The 18,305-nt window shown below is 34.9% G+C and overlaps 1 protein-coding gene across 1 annotated transcript in view; it reads left to right on the plus strand.

The window, feature by feature from the left end:
- The window catches only part of LOC144447454 (multidrug and toxin extrusion protein 1-like), an 18,728-nt gene extending 1,397 nt beyond the window's left edge, over positions 1–17,331 (plus strand). The window contains exons 2-16 of the mRNA XM_078137485.1: positions 1,591–1,734; positions 4,269–4,370; positions 5,701–5,769; positions 6,641–6,789; positions 7,374–7,416; positions 8,053–8,195; positions 9,019–9,116; positions 10,081–10,194; positions 11,808–11,875; positions 12,736–12,844; positions 13,540–13,615; positions 13,980–14,049; positions 14,545–14,677; positions 15,396–15,490; positions 15,901–17,331. Of these exons, the coding sequence (XP_077993611.1) occupies positions 1,606–1,734; positions 4,269–4,370; positions 5,701–5,769; positions 6,641–6,789; positions 7,374–7,416; positions 8,053–8,195; positions 9,019–9,116; positions 10,081–10,194; positions 11,808–11,875; positions 12,736–12,844; positions 13,540–13,615; positions 13,980–14,049; positions 14,545–14,677; positions 15,396–15,490; positions 15,901–16,530 (2,028 nt within the window). The 5' untranslated portion in view covers positions 1,591–1,605 and the 3' untranslated portion in view covers positions 16,531–17,331. The remainder of the gene's footprint in view (positions 1–1,590; positions 1,735–4,268; positions 4,371–5,700; positions 5,770–6,640; positions 6,790–7,373; positions 7,417–8,052; positions 8,196–9,018; positions 9,117–10,080; positions 10,195–11,807; positions 11,876–12,735; positions 12,845–13,539; positions 13,616–13,979; positions 14,050–14,544; positions 14,678–15,395; positions 15,491–15,900) is intronic.
- Positions 17,332–18,305: the final 974 nt, after the last annotated feature.

Genomic DNA, 18,305 nt, shown 5'->3' on the forward strand with positions numbered 1-18,305 from the left:
ATATATATATATATATATATATATATATATATATATATATATATATATATATATATATATATATATATATATATATATATATAATATAAGCCTTAATACCGGCATTTTGTAAAGGCTCTCTGTCGACCAAGAGAAACTAAATTCCCAGGAATAATATAAACTGCAGTATGAAGATAACGTAGTATGTAATACGGTCCGTCAGGAACTAGACTATGCTCAGGCCAGAAACTCTGGTGCCAATTTACTTGATCAGGGTAGCAATAAATCTCGGGAATACGGAATCATCATGTAAATTTAACTGATTTTAACTAATTAAACAAAATTTAACATGGTGACAATTTTAGTTCATCAAAACCTTTGAGCTCTTGCTCAAGATTTGAACTTGCCACTACACTGCACTACCTATAGATATTAGTGACAACTAAATCAACACATACAATATCTTTTTATAAGTAATTGTCAGATATCTTTGGTTATTTGATGAAAAAAAAGTCATGTTCCTGCTAGTGCAGGTTTAAAATTTCACAATTTGCATGGCCATCATACATTACAATACATAGAGACACCATTCAAGTACCTATTCAATGATTAGCTTTCTAATGAGACCTCGACCTTTGACCCTTAAAAATGCATGTTGAAATAATGCCCTCCTGTGATAACTCAAGAAATTTAAGTCACCAATACTCTCTATAAGTGTCTACATTCATATTATCGATGGTACGCTTTCTTTTTATGCCTTGACCTTTGACTTTGACCTTCATAAGTGTCAGTACCTAATGAAAACTGACCTTGACCGTCATCTTCAAGGTCAAATAGTCAATTGCGCAATACCTTCAGTTTTATATCAAGAGACACCATTTAAGTGTGTATACCCATATTGTTAGAGGTATGCTTTCTATTCTGACATTGACTTTTGACCTTGACCTGCATCTTCAAGGCCAAATTTAAATTTGCATACAACAAATCAATTGGGGTGTATGTGTTCAGTGAAGGCTTGTTTGTTTTAACAAACAAATTTACGGAGTAGATTTATCTTACATTTAATAGTGTTAAATATAATATAACCTTATTGCAATTTGCATAAAATGCACCGGAATGTGACTTTTCAGATACTGTCATAGAAAGAGGTGAATAAATGTGAAAACTAAGGATTGGAAAGAAATTTGATAAAACACTGAAAAGGCAATACAGTACAAGTGATATATATAAAAGCAAGAAATAAAATTATGATACCATTTCAAAAGATTAAAACAGTAACCATGGTAACAATTAATATGAAATTAAAGACATTAAAACGCAGAGGCAAATAACATGAAACTAACAATAAATGGTAAATGATCCTAGGACTGGGTTAAAATGCAAAACATTTTGATTTCATTTTGATAATCCTATACTGGAGTGGACCGATACTCCACATGGTACAATGTAGCTACGGAGAAGACATGTCGAAACCCTGTAGTGTATAGTTCCAGAGGTACATCAAATAGCTGATGGAAGTGAGTTTATCAGCGGTAAAATATGTTGTATATATTTATATTGATTGATGTATTCATTTACTCATTCACACTTGTAATTTATTATATTTTGCAGATCTGATATATTACAATGGCAGAAATTGAAATAAATTCACCGACAAATGATGAAAGCAAGAAAGGACGTTGTTGTTCCTTGAAAGGAAGTATGTCGGGATGGAAAACAGAACTGAAAATACAGAGCAAGCTAGCATGGCCTACTGTGAGTACCCATACATTTAAGGATAAACTATTTGGTCTTGTGGGGTGGGGGAGGGGGGTAGGGGTGGGTGCTGGAGGAACTACAGGAATTGGTATAATGTTGCATACCATACTAGTTAAAAATATTTTATCATTATGAAAAATTTTAATATTCAAGGTACTAAGTCAGTTCAGTTCTTTCCACAATTTGATTTGATGGTAGTTTTTGTTTTCGCATATATTTATTTATTTATTTATTTAATTATTTTCAAGGATAGCTTACATGGGGTGAGTTCATATACGGGCGTCAACAATTAAAATATTCGCCAATAGTTGTAAATCTCTGACAAGAATCTTTAAAAAGTTAAGATACCGTTGATGGTGGCTGGGGTATTTGACATTTGTAGCTGGGTTATTTGTTCTAACATTCCTCTACCCCCCCCCCCCCCCCCCCTTCCAAATATCAAATGGTGTATCCCTTATCATCTAACCTATCATGGCCAACTGTGAGTACACACACATTTATCATTCATTCTGATTCACAACATGTTCGCTGACGCAATTATCGTCCAAGTCATATAATCAGTGTACCAAAATTGGGTCAATGACAGGGACATCTATGAATTGTACTCCTTGACCCAAATCACTCAAAAAAAAACCCAAAAGCCAGTGAAAACAACATGGCAACTTGTATAACAATACAATACCATTACAGACTTTGGACACTGTTGTCGTCGTCATCATCGTAGTCACGAATTTGTAATTTATAAGACTATGCTGGCAGTGTGGATTGGAGTAGTTGATTCACATAACATAACAAGTAGCCTACGTGTCCATTAAGCCAATTTGACATACCACTAACCTATGGCAGTTTCTTGTGATTTTCTCATTTATCAAGATGTGGTGTTCTCATGTCCTGGCAGGCGAGTGTGAGACAAAAAGTGTGGGTCGTCTTGATCCCACACTCTGAACCAATACTTGAGTTAAATTTTATAGTTTTGCCAGCAAAAAAAGGGCATGAGAAAAATAATCCCACACACCAATGGTTAGACATACTCAAGTCTTTTTTCATTTGAATGTTATATTTTTATCACATAAATGAGTATTTTTGTGCGAAGTAATAACCGGAATGAGTGATTGAAATGGTGGAATGTGTACAACCCTGAGACTATTAGTAACTGGGAAAAAATGAAAAAAGTCCAGCACCAAACTAAAAATGAATAACAAACTCAAATCATTTGAAGAATATGAGATTTAAAAAAAAATCTCGCAAGTGACTGGTATCATTCTAACTAATATAACCAATATTCTAAGATGGAATATTTCATACTCATTTGGGATTTTTTGTCTCGTAGTTTCTTACCTGCAGCTTGTATGAGACAAAAAATATTCTTCAACTCTTATGAGATAAACCATCTCAGCTCATTCATGTTTTGGGATCCATTATCCCCCAACCCCCCTTCCCCTCGCAGTGATCACTCCGAACAAAACAAACAACACAAAGCGATGGAAATAGAGATAAATAAAGACATCTAGCCATTTTCACCACATCAGATTTTAATCAGATTGAGATAGCCTCTATCAAGACTACAAAATTGTCTGGATTGAGTATGGTCATTTGTATAAAGTAAATAACATCTTTAGTATAAGACACATTACTTGGGTTCCCACACAAAATTTTCGTACAATGTATGAGCAACTGCACCAGATTTACCTGATTACACCTCCTCTGTTGCCATGGTATCCCAATTGTAGTAAAAACACCAACTAAGTATGTTTACATGTCTTGAGTTTCTAAAGAGATTTTAAAGTTTAAGTGTCATTTGTTATAGATGTCACAATCATAATATCATTAATTAACTACTTGACTATGTACTTTCTTTACTTTGCTGTGTGTTTGTTTTTCATACGGTAAGTCTAAAGAAAAGCGAAAGTGCATGTCCTGAGATTCTCTGTTCACATATTAACCAGTTCAACCACCTACATGGTGAGGTAGGGATGGAATACTAAACGTCGTCCATTGCACCGTTCATGCAAATCGACTTCCGGTCACTTGTAATATCAGAAGAAAGCCTGAAGGTTTAACAGCTAGGCTAGGGATGGAGATTAGCTGTGATCAGCCTTGGATTTAGATAGCATATTGCAGCCATTTTGACAATCTCAATACCCATTTGTAGATTTCATTCTACCAGATATCCTAAAATGATGATGATTTTGATGGGTGCTTTATTTCAACTCTGAGTCAAGTACAAAATACAATGTGAATAGCGCCCAAAGTCCTGTTTATCTGCAGTTTTACAAATCACCGTGGCCTAGAGTTGATACTCACAGTAGTCTGAACTCTATAAGTAATGTATTGGTTTGATCATTGTAGCATTCATAAGAAAACAGTTAAAACAATCCCCAAAATGTAGATTAAGTTCAAGGTCATGCTAGCTGACCTAGATTTGATAATATGTTATCTTACAAAATCAACACTTTATAGATAATATAGATAGTATACTAAAATATTCCAAATAAATCATTAAAATTTTTATTTTATCTTGTTTTCACTAGGTCATCTTTTTCCTGAGTCAAGGTGCTATCAATATAGGTAATATTATATTCTGTGGACAACTCGGTAAGGAACAACTAGCCGCTGGAGCACTGGGGCAGTCTGTAAGTGGAGAGTATAGTTGTACAGCCATAATACCTGCTGAATAGAAATTACTATGATAAGAACGTTCTAATAACTGTGTACGTGGACAACAAAAAATGGCTTTGAATTTGCCAAGTAATCTTCTCGGTATCACTCTATCAAATTTGAGATTTGTTATTGATCTGTTTATGTAATCACTGGCTACCCCATATTTGAGGCCTAAAAAAAATAAATTTTGTTCCGGTTACCCGACCCCACCTAGCTTTTCACTGCCGACCCTAAACTTTTTTTTTACATATTCGAGAAAAAAGTAATAAAATCGCAAAAATTGTTAAAATCTTTAAAAAATATACAAATTTAATACATTCAAGAAACCCAAGAAATGATATATGGTAAATGCTTAGCTCATATTAAACGCAAAACACAAATGAGACACTTATAATTATGATAACAAATAACACAAAACATACATAACAAAGTGTATGTGGAGAGTAAATGTAAGTCCTTAGCAACCATAAGTAGCAATTACATAGCAACCACAAGTAGAAACTCCATAGCAACCATGAGTAGCAACTACATAAATATTTGTGTTTGTGCATAAAGAAAGTGGGGTAAGAGTGTTTCATACAAAGTAAACTTTGCCAGATCTTTATGAATAACAAGCAAACATGTAATGGCGGCCAACTGCAGTGTTTTTGCTACGGTTTGGTAACCCCTGGTAACAGAAAGAGATAAAAGAGGTAAAATTGGCATGATTTCCCATATTTTACACCATATTTTTGTCTGAAGACATTGGCAAATTGACTTGGGAACTCAGGTAGATGTACTTACGCTACCAACTTGAGCTAAAATACTGGTGGGGAATCCTCAAAAATGACTGGGGAACTCAGATAGATTTTACCTACTTTCCACCCTTTAGCAAAAACACTGGTAGGGTACCCTGGTAAGTTAATTGATTGGGCCCTGGGTAACTCAGGCAGAAATTGCCTAATTTGACCCTTAACAAGAACATTGGTTGAAAACCCTGGTAAAATGACTAATAGGAATTATATCTGCTCAGCAAAATCATTGGCATAGAATAATAGAACCCTGGTAAGTAGATAAGGCCATGGTATTGGGAGGTAGATTTTATTACCCAACAACTCTTTATTAAAAAAAGTGGTAGGGAACCCCAGTAAATGACTGGAGAACTCAGGCAGCTTTTACCTACTTTTCACTCGTAACTAAACCACTTACAAACTGAGCGTTCAGCATGAACATCAGTAATAACAGTACAGTCAGCAGTGTGAGAAGTCAACATTTAACAAGAACTATCTAGATTGACTTTTTTTCCTTTTATTTTCTATATAGTTCAGTAATGTGACTGGTGTGTGTATTGCTTGGGGTCTTGGCTCTGCCTGTGATACTTTGTTCTCTCAGGTAATGACTCTCTTATCACATGAAAATGTCTATCTTATTCACAGAGCCAAAAGATTTCTTGGAAGCAAATCCAAAATGTTTACAAGTATCTCATCGGCATTGTCAGGGGTGTACTACCGGTACAATGGGCTGTTATCACACGTCTGGAAAGAGAGAAATGAAAGGAGTTAGAGTTTTATCACTTCTTCCAAGACACATAACAGCCCGTGGTAATACACCCCTGATAATGTGCCCTCTAATGATAGCCAAATTTTGTTGTTGTGGGTCAGTATGATAAAAACTGGCATTTCTTGTGAGTCACCACATAGTAAGAGATAGGGGAACACCAAATTTTGTTGTGTCACTAGTAATTGTGTGCGTCAGTGGCACGTCAAATTGGCTTAATAGAGGGTGTGCACACTGACCCCTGATAATGCTGATGAGACATCAGTAAAAATTGTGAATTTGCTTCCAATTTTTGTGTGTGACATCTTTGATACTATAAACCTTATAGAGTCCATGAACATTGATTCTAGTAATGATCTGTAATAGTTAAAGTGGTTCTATTTCGATTTTCTTTATTTCTAATATTATTTTCTCTATATTTCAAATAAAATTTTTGATATTGGCACAATAACTATTGTTTCCTCTCACTTTTTTTTCCTATTTCCTACTAGATCACTGTCTTATCAGAGTTTACCAACTCTGCATTAATTAGTAGATTGCTAGTCAAACTAGTTAACAAAGGTAATTCATACACTTTCCTGACCGGCACTATAATGAAATTTAGTGCTGTCAATTAATTGCTCATTTGCATAATTAAGTGCATAATTATATGTTTTGATATGAAGTATAAATCATCATCACTTCTGGAATTCTTGTAAATATACAGAGTTATGGCAGTACTAACAAAAAGATGGTTGGTGTGATGTTACAAAGAAGTCTTCTAATTATGGCTGTAACTTGTATTATCACCTGGGCTATATACCTCAATGCAGAGCTAATCATAGTAGGACTTCAAATAGACAGACGTATAGCAAGGTAAGTTATATCAGGTGTTTATAGACTTTTAATAGACAGTGAGTCCACTCCACTATCTTAGTGTCTATAAATAGACAGACATATAAGGCGTTTATAGACTTCAAATAGACAGTGAGTCCACTCCACTATCTTAGTGTCTATAGATAGACAGACATATAGCAAGGTATGTTATATCTGGTGTTTATAGACTTCAAATAGACAGTGAGTCCACTCCACTATCTTAGTGTCTATAAATAGACAGACATATAGCAAGGTATGTTATATCAGGCGTTTATAGACTTTTAATAGACAGTTAGGCCACTCCACCACTATCGTAGTGTCTATAAATAGACAGACGTACAGCAAGGTACACTTTTATATTTTGTCTCCATCAAATGAAAATAACTAACCATGTCTTTAATCACTGACAATGTTTCCCCCCCTCCCCCCCCAATTTCCTTTCTCTCTCAATTTTAAAGACATTTTTGACACGGCAACAGCATTTCCTATTTAAACATTTTAATAACTTTTTCAATTTGTAGCACCTAATCCTAATCAGACATTAATATAAAAATTTGTGTGTTTTTGCCATTTTATTTTGACAGAGCTTCAGCCCTGTATGTTCAGATGTACATGGCAGGAGTGCCAGTAAGTTTGTCAACTTTTTAAATAGATGAAAATATTGTTCAGTTATCGTAAAGATATAGAATAGCACTGATTGGTGTATTTGTGGGAATTCTCAATCTGATTAAAATCTGATGTGGTGAAAGTGGCGAGATGTCTTTATTTACCTCTACTTCCATCGTGTTGTGTCATTTGTTTGTTCTGGGTGATCGCCGCCTTCCCACATCTGATGCGAAGAAACTAATAACATAGAGACCATATGGGAAAAAATGGAAAATAGAACTACCTGAACTAGACACTCACATATGAAAAAAAAAATATTTAAAAAAAAGATCAAATAAAAAATCTACCTACACCACCTATTCTAAAATTGAGTGTAATTGGAATCACACCATTTTTTAAGGCCTAGAACAGTAGTCTGCAGCCATATTGGATTTGGCGGCCATATTGGATTCTGAAATGGCTAAATTTTTTATATCATTTTGACCTCAATTTCAAAAATTTGTGAGGTGACCATCGATTTTTGATGTTTATTTTAACTGAGAATAGCTTTGAGTTTTCTTCAACAAATTATTTAATAAAAATGTGTGATTGTTATTTCTAAGGCACATAATACTTTAAGATATTTGTATACTAACTTTTAGTTGATTTTTGTTTCAGGGCGTCCAACTTTTCATTGTTTTATCCAAGTACCTACAGAACCAAAATATAGTGATATCAGTCATGATATTTGTGGTAGCAGCTTCTATCTACAGTATACCAATTCACTATTTACTTTTATTTGTATGGAATATGGATGTCGGGTAAGTATAGTATGTTAGTCTTCCTATATTATGCCTAGATAAAACAAATGGTTTGGTTCCGGTTACCCGACCCCACCTAGTTTTTGATGCCAACCCTAAACTTTTTTTTTATGTATTCAAGAAAAAAAATCACGGAAATTGTGAAGTTTCGCAAGAAATAGTGGATGCGGAACTGACATCAACTTAAAAAGACAATATAAAACTTCTTCCAATCTGTAATGGTTATACATCTGATGGGAAGAAACCAATAACACAGAGACCATATGGAAAACAATGGAAAACATAACTATCTGAACTATATAACAGTTGGGGTTCACTGATTGGATGAACAACTTTTTGTGTTGAATGAGGGACTTTGACCAGACGTGGTTTAGTAAGAAACCACATTGGCATCCGTAATTACATATTGCAATAAGAATTTTTGTTTGTGACTGTCTTAGCTTGTTGAGACTAATGACACCACAGTGGTATGTACTTGATAATATCTGCACTAAACAGTGTAATTTGTGCATATGTTCTGCATACTGAGCAGTGATTTTACTAAGGTTAAGACTTTGGTGAACAGAGGTAGAAAATTTGGTAAAACTGGGTGGCATAGATTTTAGGGTGGGTCATTATGCCTTGGAAAAGGTCAATGTATTTTGGACTCAGTTACATGTATCCTGATTTTGGTCGGGTAAACCCAGTAACAATCTGAGGAACTCGGGGTACATTTTACCTACTTACTGCCCTTTTTAAAATAAGTTAACAAAAGCTGTGCTTAGAAAGATTGCAGCAGGCTTAATTGTTAATTGTATGATTCTTGATGATGTTTCATTTACAGAGGTGCTGCCTTAGCTCTGTCTATTGTATATTGGCTTCTAGCATTGTCCTTGCTGCTGTACATCAGAATTAGGAATTTACATAAAGAAACATGGGCAGGTAAATAACAACATTACAGTGTACATCCCCCCCCCTCCCCCCGGGGCAGGGACATAATAGCTGCCATACAGTGTACATAGATGTGATAATATGAACTTTTTAGGATGTATAACCTATAGAAATAATGAGATCTGTAGCATGTATGTTAGTCAGACTAGTTGAACGATTTGATCACATAATTTTTGAGTGCGCCGAGAAAGTGATGTTGATATCAGGATAGTACATTATGTGACATCTAGCCCAGAGATTTGGTTTTTGTGTTTCTATCTTCAGAAACTCTCAGCACTACAGAACGTGTCTACACCAAGCCAAGGTTTTTGCCCTTTGAAGCACAGAAATATGTTCTTAGTTTGAAAGTACCACTAACAGCGCTGCTAAATCTAAGTGGATCTTATATATAAACCTATGATTAAATTAACACTCCACACATACAGAGGCTTAATAGCAATTACACTATTAGTATCTGCACCACTCTGTTGAAAATCAACTTAAATTTCAAGATTTCACATTCAAATCAGATCTCCTTTGCTTCCAAGAGCATAAACCTAGGCTGGTGTAGAGAAGCCTCTACTAGAGATATAAGTAACACCTCAAGACAAGACCATGGGCTTTGAAATACGCATTGTGACATTTACTTGTCAGTGATTGATTCTGATCATCACAAAGTCACAAATCAACATTATACGTGATATCAGATAAGTTTGGAAGTTTTGATAACAAAACTGGTGTGATCTCAGGTTTGACCTTAACCTAGTTACTTTAAACAGGTGCCTATAAAATCATCCATAGACAGTGGACAGGTGAATCATAGTGCTATCAGCTTCGTAAGGCACATCGAGATTGTAATGTATGGCCAACTATATAAGAAATGTAGATTAGATTAGATTACATTACATTACATTAGATTATTAAAAAGGTGAATGGATGTTGAGAATTATATATATACAAACCTATTATATTGTAGGTTGGACAGTGGAATGTCTGTTTGATTGGGGTGTATTTGGTAAGCTGGGTGTAGCAGGAATCCTGGCTATAGGATTGGAATGGTGGGTTTGGGAGATTGGTACATTCCTTATGGGTAAGTATTATATTGTCATCAGGTATTTGTATTTAGGGTCGATGGCCTTGGATGTACAGAATAAAAGACCATACTACTACTACTACTACTACTACTACTACCACCACCACCACCACCACCCCATCACCACCACCACCACCACCACCACCACCACTGTCATCAGGTGTTATTGGAAGAGTGCACAACTTGAATTTATGAATTAGAAAAATATATTTCTTTTGTGTATGTATGTATGTATGTATGTATGTATGTATGTATGTATGTATGTATGTATGTATGTATATTAGTATGTATGTATGTATGTATGTATGTATGTATGTATGTATGTATGTATGTATGTATGTATGTATGTATGTATGTATGTATGTATGTATGTATGTATGTATGTATGTATGTATGTATTGTATGTGTGTGTGTGTATGTATGTATGTATGTATGTATGTATGTATGTATGTATGTATGTATGTATGTATGTATGTATGTATGACTATGTATGTATGTATGTATGTATGTGTATGTGTGTATATCAGTCAGTCTGTCTGTCTGTCTGTCTGTCTGTCTGTCTCTGGCTGTATGTATGAATGTATGTATGTATGTATGTATGTATGTGTGTGTGTGTGTGTGTGTGTGTGTGTGTGTGTGTGTGTATGTATGTACGTACGTACATACATATTTCTGCCTTTAGTACACTTTTATTGAATACTGCTATCAACTAAAAAGAAAAGAGCAGTCAGACTTATTTCTGCCTTTAGTACACTTGTATTGATTACTGCTATCAACTTAAAGGAAAAGTCCAGTCAGACTTATTTCTGCCTTTAGTACACTTGTATTGATTACTGCTATCAACTTAAAGGAAAAGTCCAGCCAGACTTATTTCTGCCTTTAGTACACTTGTGTTGATTACTGCTATCAATTTAAAGGAAAAGTCCAGTCAGACTTATTTCTGCCTTTGGTACACTTGTATTGATTATTGCTATCAACTTCAATGAAATTTTTGGAGATGAAATAGCACCTCGGTATTAATGGGGGATTTCCTGCATGGGTTTATGGGAAAATCTTGTAATTTTTATCTAATCTCTGTCTTCACAAATATAAGGCGTGTCTCAGTTCAAGTGTCTACACCCATGTTAAAAGGTTACCTTTCTGTTGGTATATAAAATTGTTGCGATATTTACGTGTCTAACATGGTGACCCACTCTTCTCTTCCAGTCACATAAGAAACAATGTAATGGAAAAGGTACTGAATCTGTTGTTTAACTGCATGTTTATCATTGTATTAAAATAATATTGTTTTTTTTGTTTTATTTTATCAGTAGGTAAATAGTAATATTGTGTTGCTGTGTTTAGAATAATTCTGTCTACTAGTTTAGATCTTGTACATAGATATGCCAAAAACGTAAGCTGCCTCCCTCATATGTGTACATACCTTTAGGGTTAGAATTTATTCAGTGTACTTGCCATCATTCCATTTCTGTATAAGTTTTGTGGTCTTCTCTATTTTCTGTCAGTGTTAAAACCAAATAGCTTGTAATAAAAAAAAAGACACATACCCCCCCCCCCCCCCCACCTCGATATATGTAATGTTAATATAATGTGTTCAAATACAATTGTAGGTGCCAAAGGAGATGCACAGTTAGCAGCTCAGGGATCTATGTTTCAATTAGCATATGGTTTTTACATGGTAAGTTTTGCTGCATATACCCACTGATTCACATTTGGTAAGTGATGCTTCATATACCCACTGATTCACATTTGGTAAGTGATGCTTCATATACCCACTGACTCACATTTGGTAAGTGATGCTTCATATACCCACTGACTCACATTTGGTAAGTGATGCTTCATACACCCACTGACTCACATTTGGTAAGTGATACTTCATGTACCCACTGATTCACATTTGGTAAGTGATTCTTCATACACCCACTGACTCACATTTGGTAAGTGATGCTTCATATACCTACTGATTCACATTTGGTAAGTGATGCTTCATACACCCACTGACTCACATTTGGTAAGTGATTCTTCATACACCCACTGACTCACATTTGGTAAGTGATGCTTCATATACCCACTGACTCATATTTGGTAAGTGATACTTCACATACCCACTCAGGGTATATAATGCCCAGGGTTGGTAGAATGTGCCTCTGGGATCAATTTCCCATGAAAACCAAATCATTCAAATTTCTCAAAACTGTGCCAAGGGAAGGCAATTGAATTCCAGAACAACAATTTTGTTATAATTTTTCAAAATTGTACATGGTGACCCTGATTTTAACGATAAGTGTGAGTTTTCTTGAACAAAGTCAAAGCAAAAGATTATGTTAGAAAACTTATAACAAAATCAGTGAATCATGCAACTTTAGAACTTGTTAGTTATGTGGAGGATATTGGTTCAAGGTGTTACCTGCAAACTGTGTAGATCAAAATGTTACCAGGTAGTGATCACAATGTAATTTATGCCAGACATGTTAAGAAACCTTACACGATCAAACAAGATGATACTCTTTCCATTTCTCACTTCTTAATAAATTTCAGGTTTCTATGGCCTATTGTGTTGTTGCCAGTATCAGAGTTGGTAATACTCTTGGTGCAAACCAACCCAGGAAGGCAAAATTGGCTGCTGCTGTTTCCATAACAACTATGGGTACTTAAATTATTTATTTTCTTACTTTCTTTATGACTTTTTTTTTAATTTTAATTTTATTTTTTTTGTTCATATTTGTCACAATTAGAGGTCAATTTATTTCTGAATCTTCATGAGGTATTTGCATGACTGCTTGCAATGATGTTCACTACAGCAGTACTTTTATGAGGGTAGCAAGTGAACGTGCAGTAGAAAACACTACAAGCATGATTGCAAATACCTCCAATAGTACCTGTACAGGGACTCAAGTGTTTTTTGGATTGCTGTGCAGTGCAACCACTGTACATACATACGTGTATGTACGTACATACGTACATATGTACATACATACATACATACATACATACATACATACATACATACATACATACATACATACAATACAAATATTGATGTTTGGCATGTGAACCAATACAACTAATGAATGACACATACATGCAATAATGAATATCACAGTTTTTCAAAAATTGAGGAAAATTATGTTGTGAATGTTTTGAGTATATACCATTATATTGGCATAACATAGATGCATATATTGTCGTGGCATGAGAATGAAATAAAACAAAGTAAATCCTGTATTTTCAGTTCAAATATCTACAACTTGGCATACAGATGGTATAATAAATGACATCGCCATACGGCCATACACGTAATTGATATCTTACCCTGGGTTTTTAATTTGTTTTGTTTTTCAGAGTTCCTGGCAATAATTATGGCTGTTATCCTTGTAGTGACAAGAAAGAAAATTGGTTTAATATTCACCAATGACAGGTGCGTAAATGAGTTTAAAATGTTGACAGAACTTGACTTTTGTGAGTTTTAAAGTGTACATAGCTTTATAGAACTTTTGTTGGGTTGATCTTGACTTTGTCCTCTCAACACATGATACACTTTGAACATAAGACCCTCCACCAACGGGAGGGTCTATGCTTTGAACAATGACCAATGATTCAGTATTCAGACCTAGAATTAGATAACAATGCATGTGAAGTAGCAACTGTCGACCTCAGACCATGGAGGAACAAAACCTGTTACAAACAGGGAAAGTAAACAAATGAATTGGATTATAATTACACTTAGCTCTGCATTTTTGATGAGTATTATTTCATGATTTACTGTTTATTTTATCTGACAGTGAAGTTCTTGATTTAATCGGCCAAGCTCTCCCATTGGTTGCTCTATATCAGATGTTTGATGTCTTTGGGGTGAGTTGACAACATTGCTAATACTGTGGACAACTCACTATCAACAAACTCAGACAGATACAAACTTAAAGTATGGTTTTTTGCATGTGGTAAATAACACAAGTGGATGATAGCAGTGCCTTGGTTATGTGGGCAGGATAAAATCACCCTGTAATCAAGATAGTGTAAAGGTTAATATGTGCAGTCATTTGCGGAAAACATACTATCAGAAACACCACCTTAGTGTGAGTGTAATTACATCAGGGTGTGTTGATTACTTAGATCAACATACATAGTTTGCAATAATAGTTTTGGTTTGTGTTTTAGTTCACTGAAAATCCATCTGCCATCATTGTGTATTAAATTTCATGCGTACATGAATGGATGTAAAGTATGGTAACGTGGTGGGTGGGGTAGAGGTAAGGGCAGGGGAGGCTTGTGTGTGGCTAATCATAATATCGAAACAAAATGTCTGTGTATGAAATGTTCATTTTGTGATTTGTTTTGTTGTACCAGACTGTGGGTTTTGGTATCATACAAGGCTGTGGTCTACAAAAGATTATAGCCGTCATAACATTTATTGCCTTCTATGTGATAGCCTTACCAATAATGTTACTACTTCTGTTTGTCAAAGACATGGGCATATTTGGTAAGTGTGTAATTTATCAACTTTTAGACTTTTGATGACATCTTCGAACGAAACTTTATCTGTGTTTGTAAATCATAGTATTTGATTAAACCTTAAGTATTTGCCCAAAACACAAATTTAAAAAATTGTTACCTGAAAATGTATATAACACCCGGTATTTTGCTAGCAGCCGTTTACTTTAATGTAGTGCACTTTCTTTCTAAGTTTTTAGAATTTACCCACTGTGACGTCAAACAAATGAATTAGATTAATAACACCTGGCTCAGCATGTTGGAACAGCAGAGACTTTTATTACACACCATGGTGTGATAAGAACAGTTTTATGGCCCCTTTATGTGTACATGAAATGCCAGGGGAACTGGAAATTTGTTTGTGAATGTGAAGTATTATGTGCCAAGAGCAGTTGTTTACTTTTCCTATTTGTAACAGATTCTGTTTGTCCACAGTCTGATGTCGGCAGTTGTACATGGAATCAAATTAAATTGTTTACTTTCCCTATTTTTATCGGTTCCATTTGTCCATGGTCTGATGTCGGCAGTTGTAATCCAATTCAATTGTTTACTCTCCCAATTTGTAACATGTTCTGTTCATCCATGGTTGGATGTCAGTAGTTGTAATTAAATCAAAATCCCCACATGGCTAGATTCTAGGCTGCATCCATTTGGAAACCGTTTGAACTAGATTTTTACCACTAAGTTATCCTAAATTGTTGTTTCAGCTATATGGATTTCTCTAAATGTAGGCCTGGCTTTCAAATGTTGTGCCAACATAGCTCTTCTAGTCAAGCTGAATTGGGACAAACAAGCAAAACAAGTAAGTATATATTTTTGTTGTGTTTGCCCCAGACTGATATTTACAAAAGGATTCCGAGACTAGTAACACCTTTTATACTTTGTGCATTGTGGATCATTTGGCTCTTTTGATACTTTGACCAAATAAAAAAAAATTGTGCATTTCTGATAACCAGAGTGACCCTAGTTTAAGCTTCCGACCCTTAACATTTTTTGAAACATTTAAAACAAAAAAGTTAAGAAATTCTTTGTCTTCTTGACATTCATGCACATCGGTTTTCTTTCCCCAGTGATGTCTGTACATATTTCATCAACTATCAAGAACAGCTTCGTTGACTGCACCTGACAACTGCATATTGCTAGAATAAGAGTTGTTCATACACTGAACTTTACAAACGTTGTTTAAACTATTTTTGTTTTGTTTGTTCAAAGGCTCTAAAACGAACTGGCATCGAAAATGATGAGCACATCAATAACAAACATGTGACGGAAACATTAATGATGTCACAGCGGTCTTCTAATATGACCCAAGGGAAGACAAACGCCAGTAGCTTCACACAGACAGGACCGTCATCGAGTCTGGACAACAAATATGTCATATCTACTGTATGTAAAACAGAAAACCATCTTCAGCAGAATCATTCCACCGTCCATCACCATGACAACCATATTTTGAATGATGCTGATATCATGCCAACGTTGAACATGGCTAACACAGAAGAAACCAATGACACAGAAGAAACAAACGACACAGAAGAAACAAACGACACAGAAGGGGTGGATGCAAGAAATTTACAAAATGTGCTGAAAAATGATGAAATTATCGAGATAAGGCCACCTAAGGAGAGCGGTAAAGTTCGAAACATATCAGTGAAAACCGTTATATACAGAAGACTACTGACAGTTTTTATGGCCTTTGTCTTTTTACTAGCAAGTGTGCTTGTTTACGTGTTTGTTGAGCTACCACCAATACCAGATGCTAAGGATGACTGCCTTCTAGCCAACATAACTGACTTCGATTGTAGTAATTTCACCTTATATCTTAACTTAACAAATGTCTGACACTTTTTTTACGGTCTGTTGGTTTTTCTTTTTCAGTTTTGTGTTTTAAAATGTTTTAATAACTTTTTGAGATTTGAGAAATAGTAAATAGCTTTACTAGGGCTGTCGGAGAATGTCACATTTAAAGTTTTGGAATAGACTGAGTGAAGTTCTTGGGTTGGGGGTGTTTACATTATTGAACCTTACAATTTGACATGGATATGTGATTATGATCAAAATATTACAGGAATGAATGAATGAATTTTTCATTCAAATATCTACCTCATCCGAGTTTCATACTTGCAAATATCTACCTCATCTGAGGTTCATACTTACAAATATCTACCTCATCTGAGGTTCATACTTACAAATATCTACCTCATCTGAGGTTCATACTTACAAATATCTACCTCATCTGAGGTTCATACTTACAAATATCTACCTCATCCGAGTTTCATACTTGCAAATATCTACCTCATCTGAGGTTCATACTTACAAATATCTACCTCATCTGAGGTTCATACTTACAAATATCTACCTCATCTGAGGTTCATACTTGCAAATATCTAACTCACGAGGTTCATATTTACAATATCTTCCCCATATGATGTTTATACCCACTTACAAATATCTACCTTATGAGGTTCATATTACAAATATCTACCTCATCTGAGGTTCATATTTACAAATATCTGCCTCATCCGAGGTTCATACCTACTTACAAATATTTGCCTCATCCGAGGTTCATACCTACCTGCATATAAAACAGTATCGTGACAGGTCATTGTTATTCAACATCAGATATCAACAGAAGAACTGAAATATACATATCATTTTGACCACTATTAACGTGAATAAAAAATGCTATATTTGACAGCATTAAATATCATCCATGGAATCTTGTAATGATTTGTGTACGAGTCACAGGACAGCCTCTGATACTCAATCAGATTAAAATCTGATGTAGTGAATACAACTTTATTTCTTTAGGTACCTCTGTTTTCTTCATTTATTGTCATTTTTTTTTCATTTTGTTGTTCTGGCAGTGAAGGCATTAATCACCTGGAACAACAGAAACCAAAATCAAACAATATAAAGAGATGGAAATAGAGGTAAATAAAGACATCAAGCTGCTTTCACCACATCAGATTTTAGTCAGATTGCCAAATACTGTATTTACTCTATTGAAAATAAAAGACTTGACTTCCTTGAAATCAAGTGGACTTATCATCTGCATATTTTTAGGCCCTTATCAGTCCACTTACAAATATTTGCCTCATCTGAGGTTCATATCCACTTACAAATATCTACCTCATCTGAGGTTCATACAAATATCTACCTCATCGGAGATTCATACTTACAAATATTTGCCACATCTGAGGTTCATACCCACTTACAAATATTTGTCTCATCTGAGGCTCATACAAATATCTATCTCATCTGAGGTTCATACTTACAAATATTTGCCTCATCTGAGGTTTATATCCACTTACAAATATTGCCTCATCTGAGGTTTATATCCACTTACAAATATCTATCTCATGTGAGGTTCATACTTACAAAGATTTGCCTCTTCTGAGGTTTATATCCACTTACAAATATTTGCCTCATCTGAGGTTCATACTTACAAATATTTGCCCCATCTGACGTTTACATCCACTTACAAATACTTATCTCATCTGAGGTTTATATCCACTTACAAATATCTATCTCATCTGAGGTTTATATCCACTTACAAATATTTATCTCATCTGAGGTTTATATCCATTTACAAAAATCTATCTCATCTGAGGTTC

The sequence above is a fragment of the Glandiceps talaboti genome, chromosome 16 (genome assembly GCF_964340395.1).
Source record: "Glandiceps talaboti chromosome 16, keGlaTala1.1, whole genome shotgun sequence".
Classification (NCBI taxonomy): Eukaryota; Metazoa; Hemichordata; class Enteropneusta; family Spengelidae; genus Glandiceps; species Glandiceps talaboti.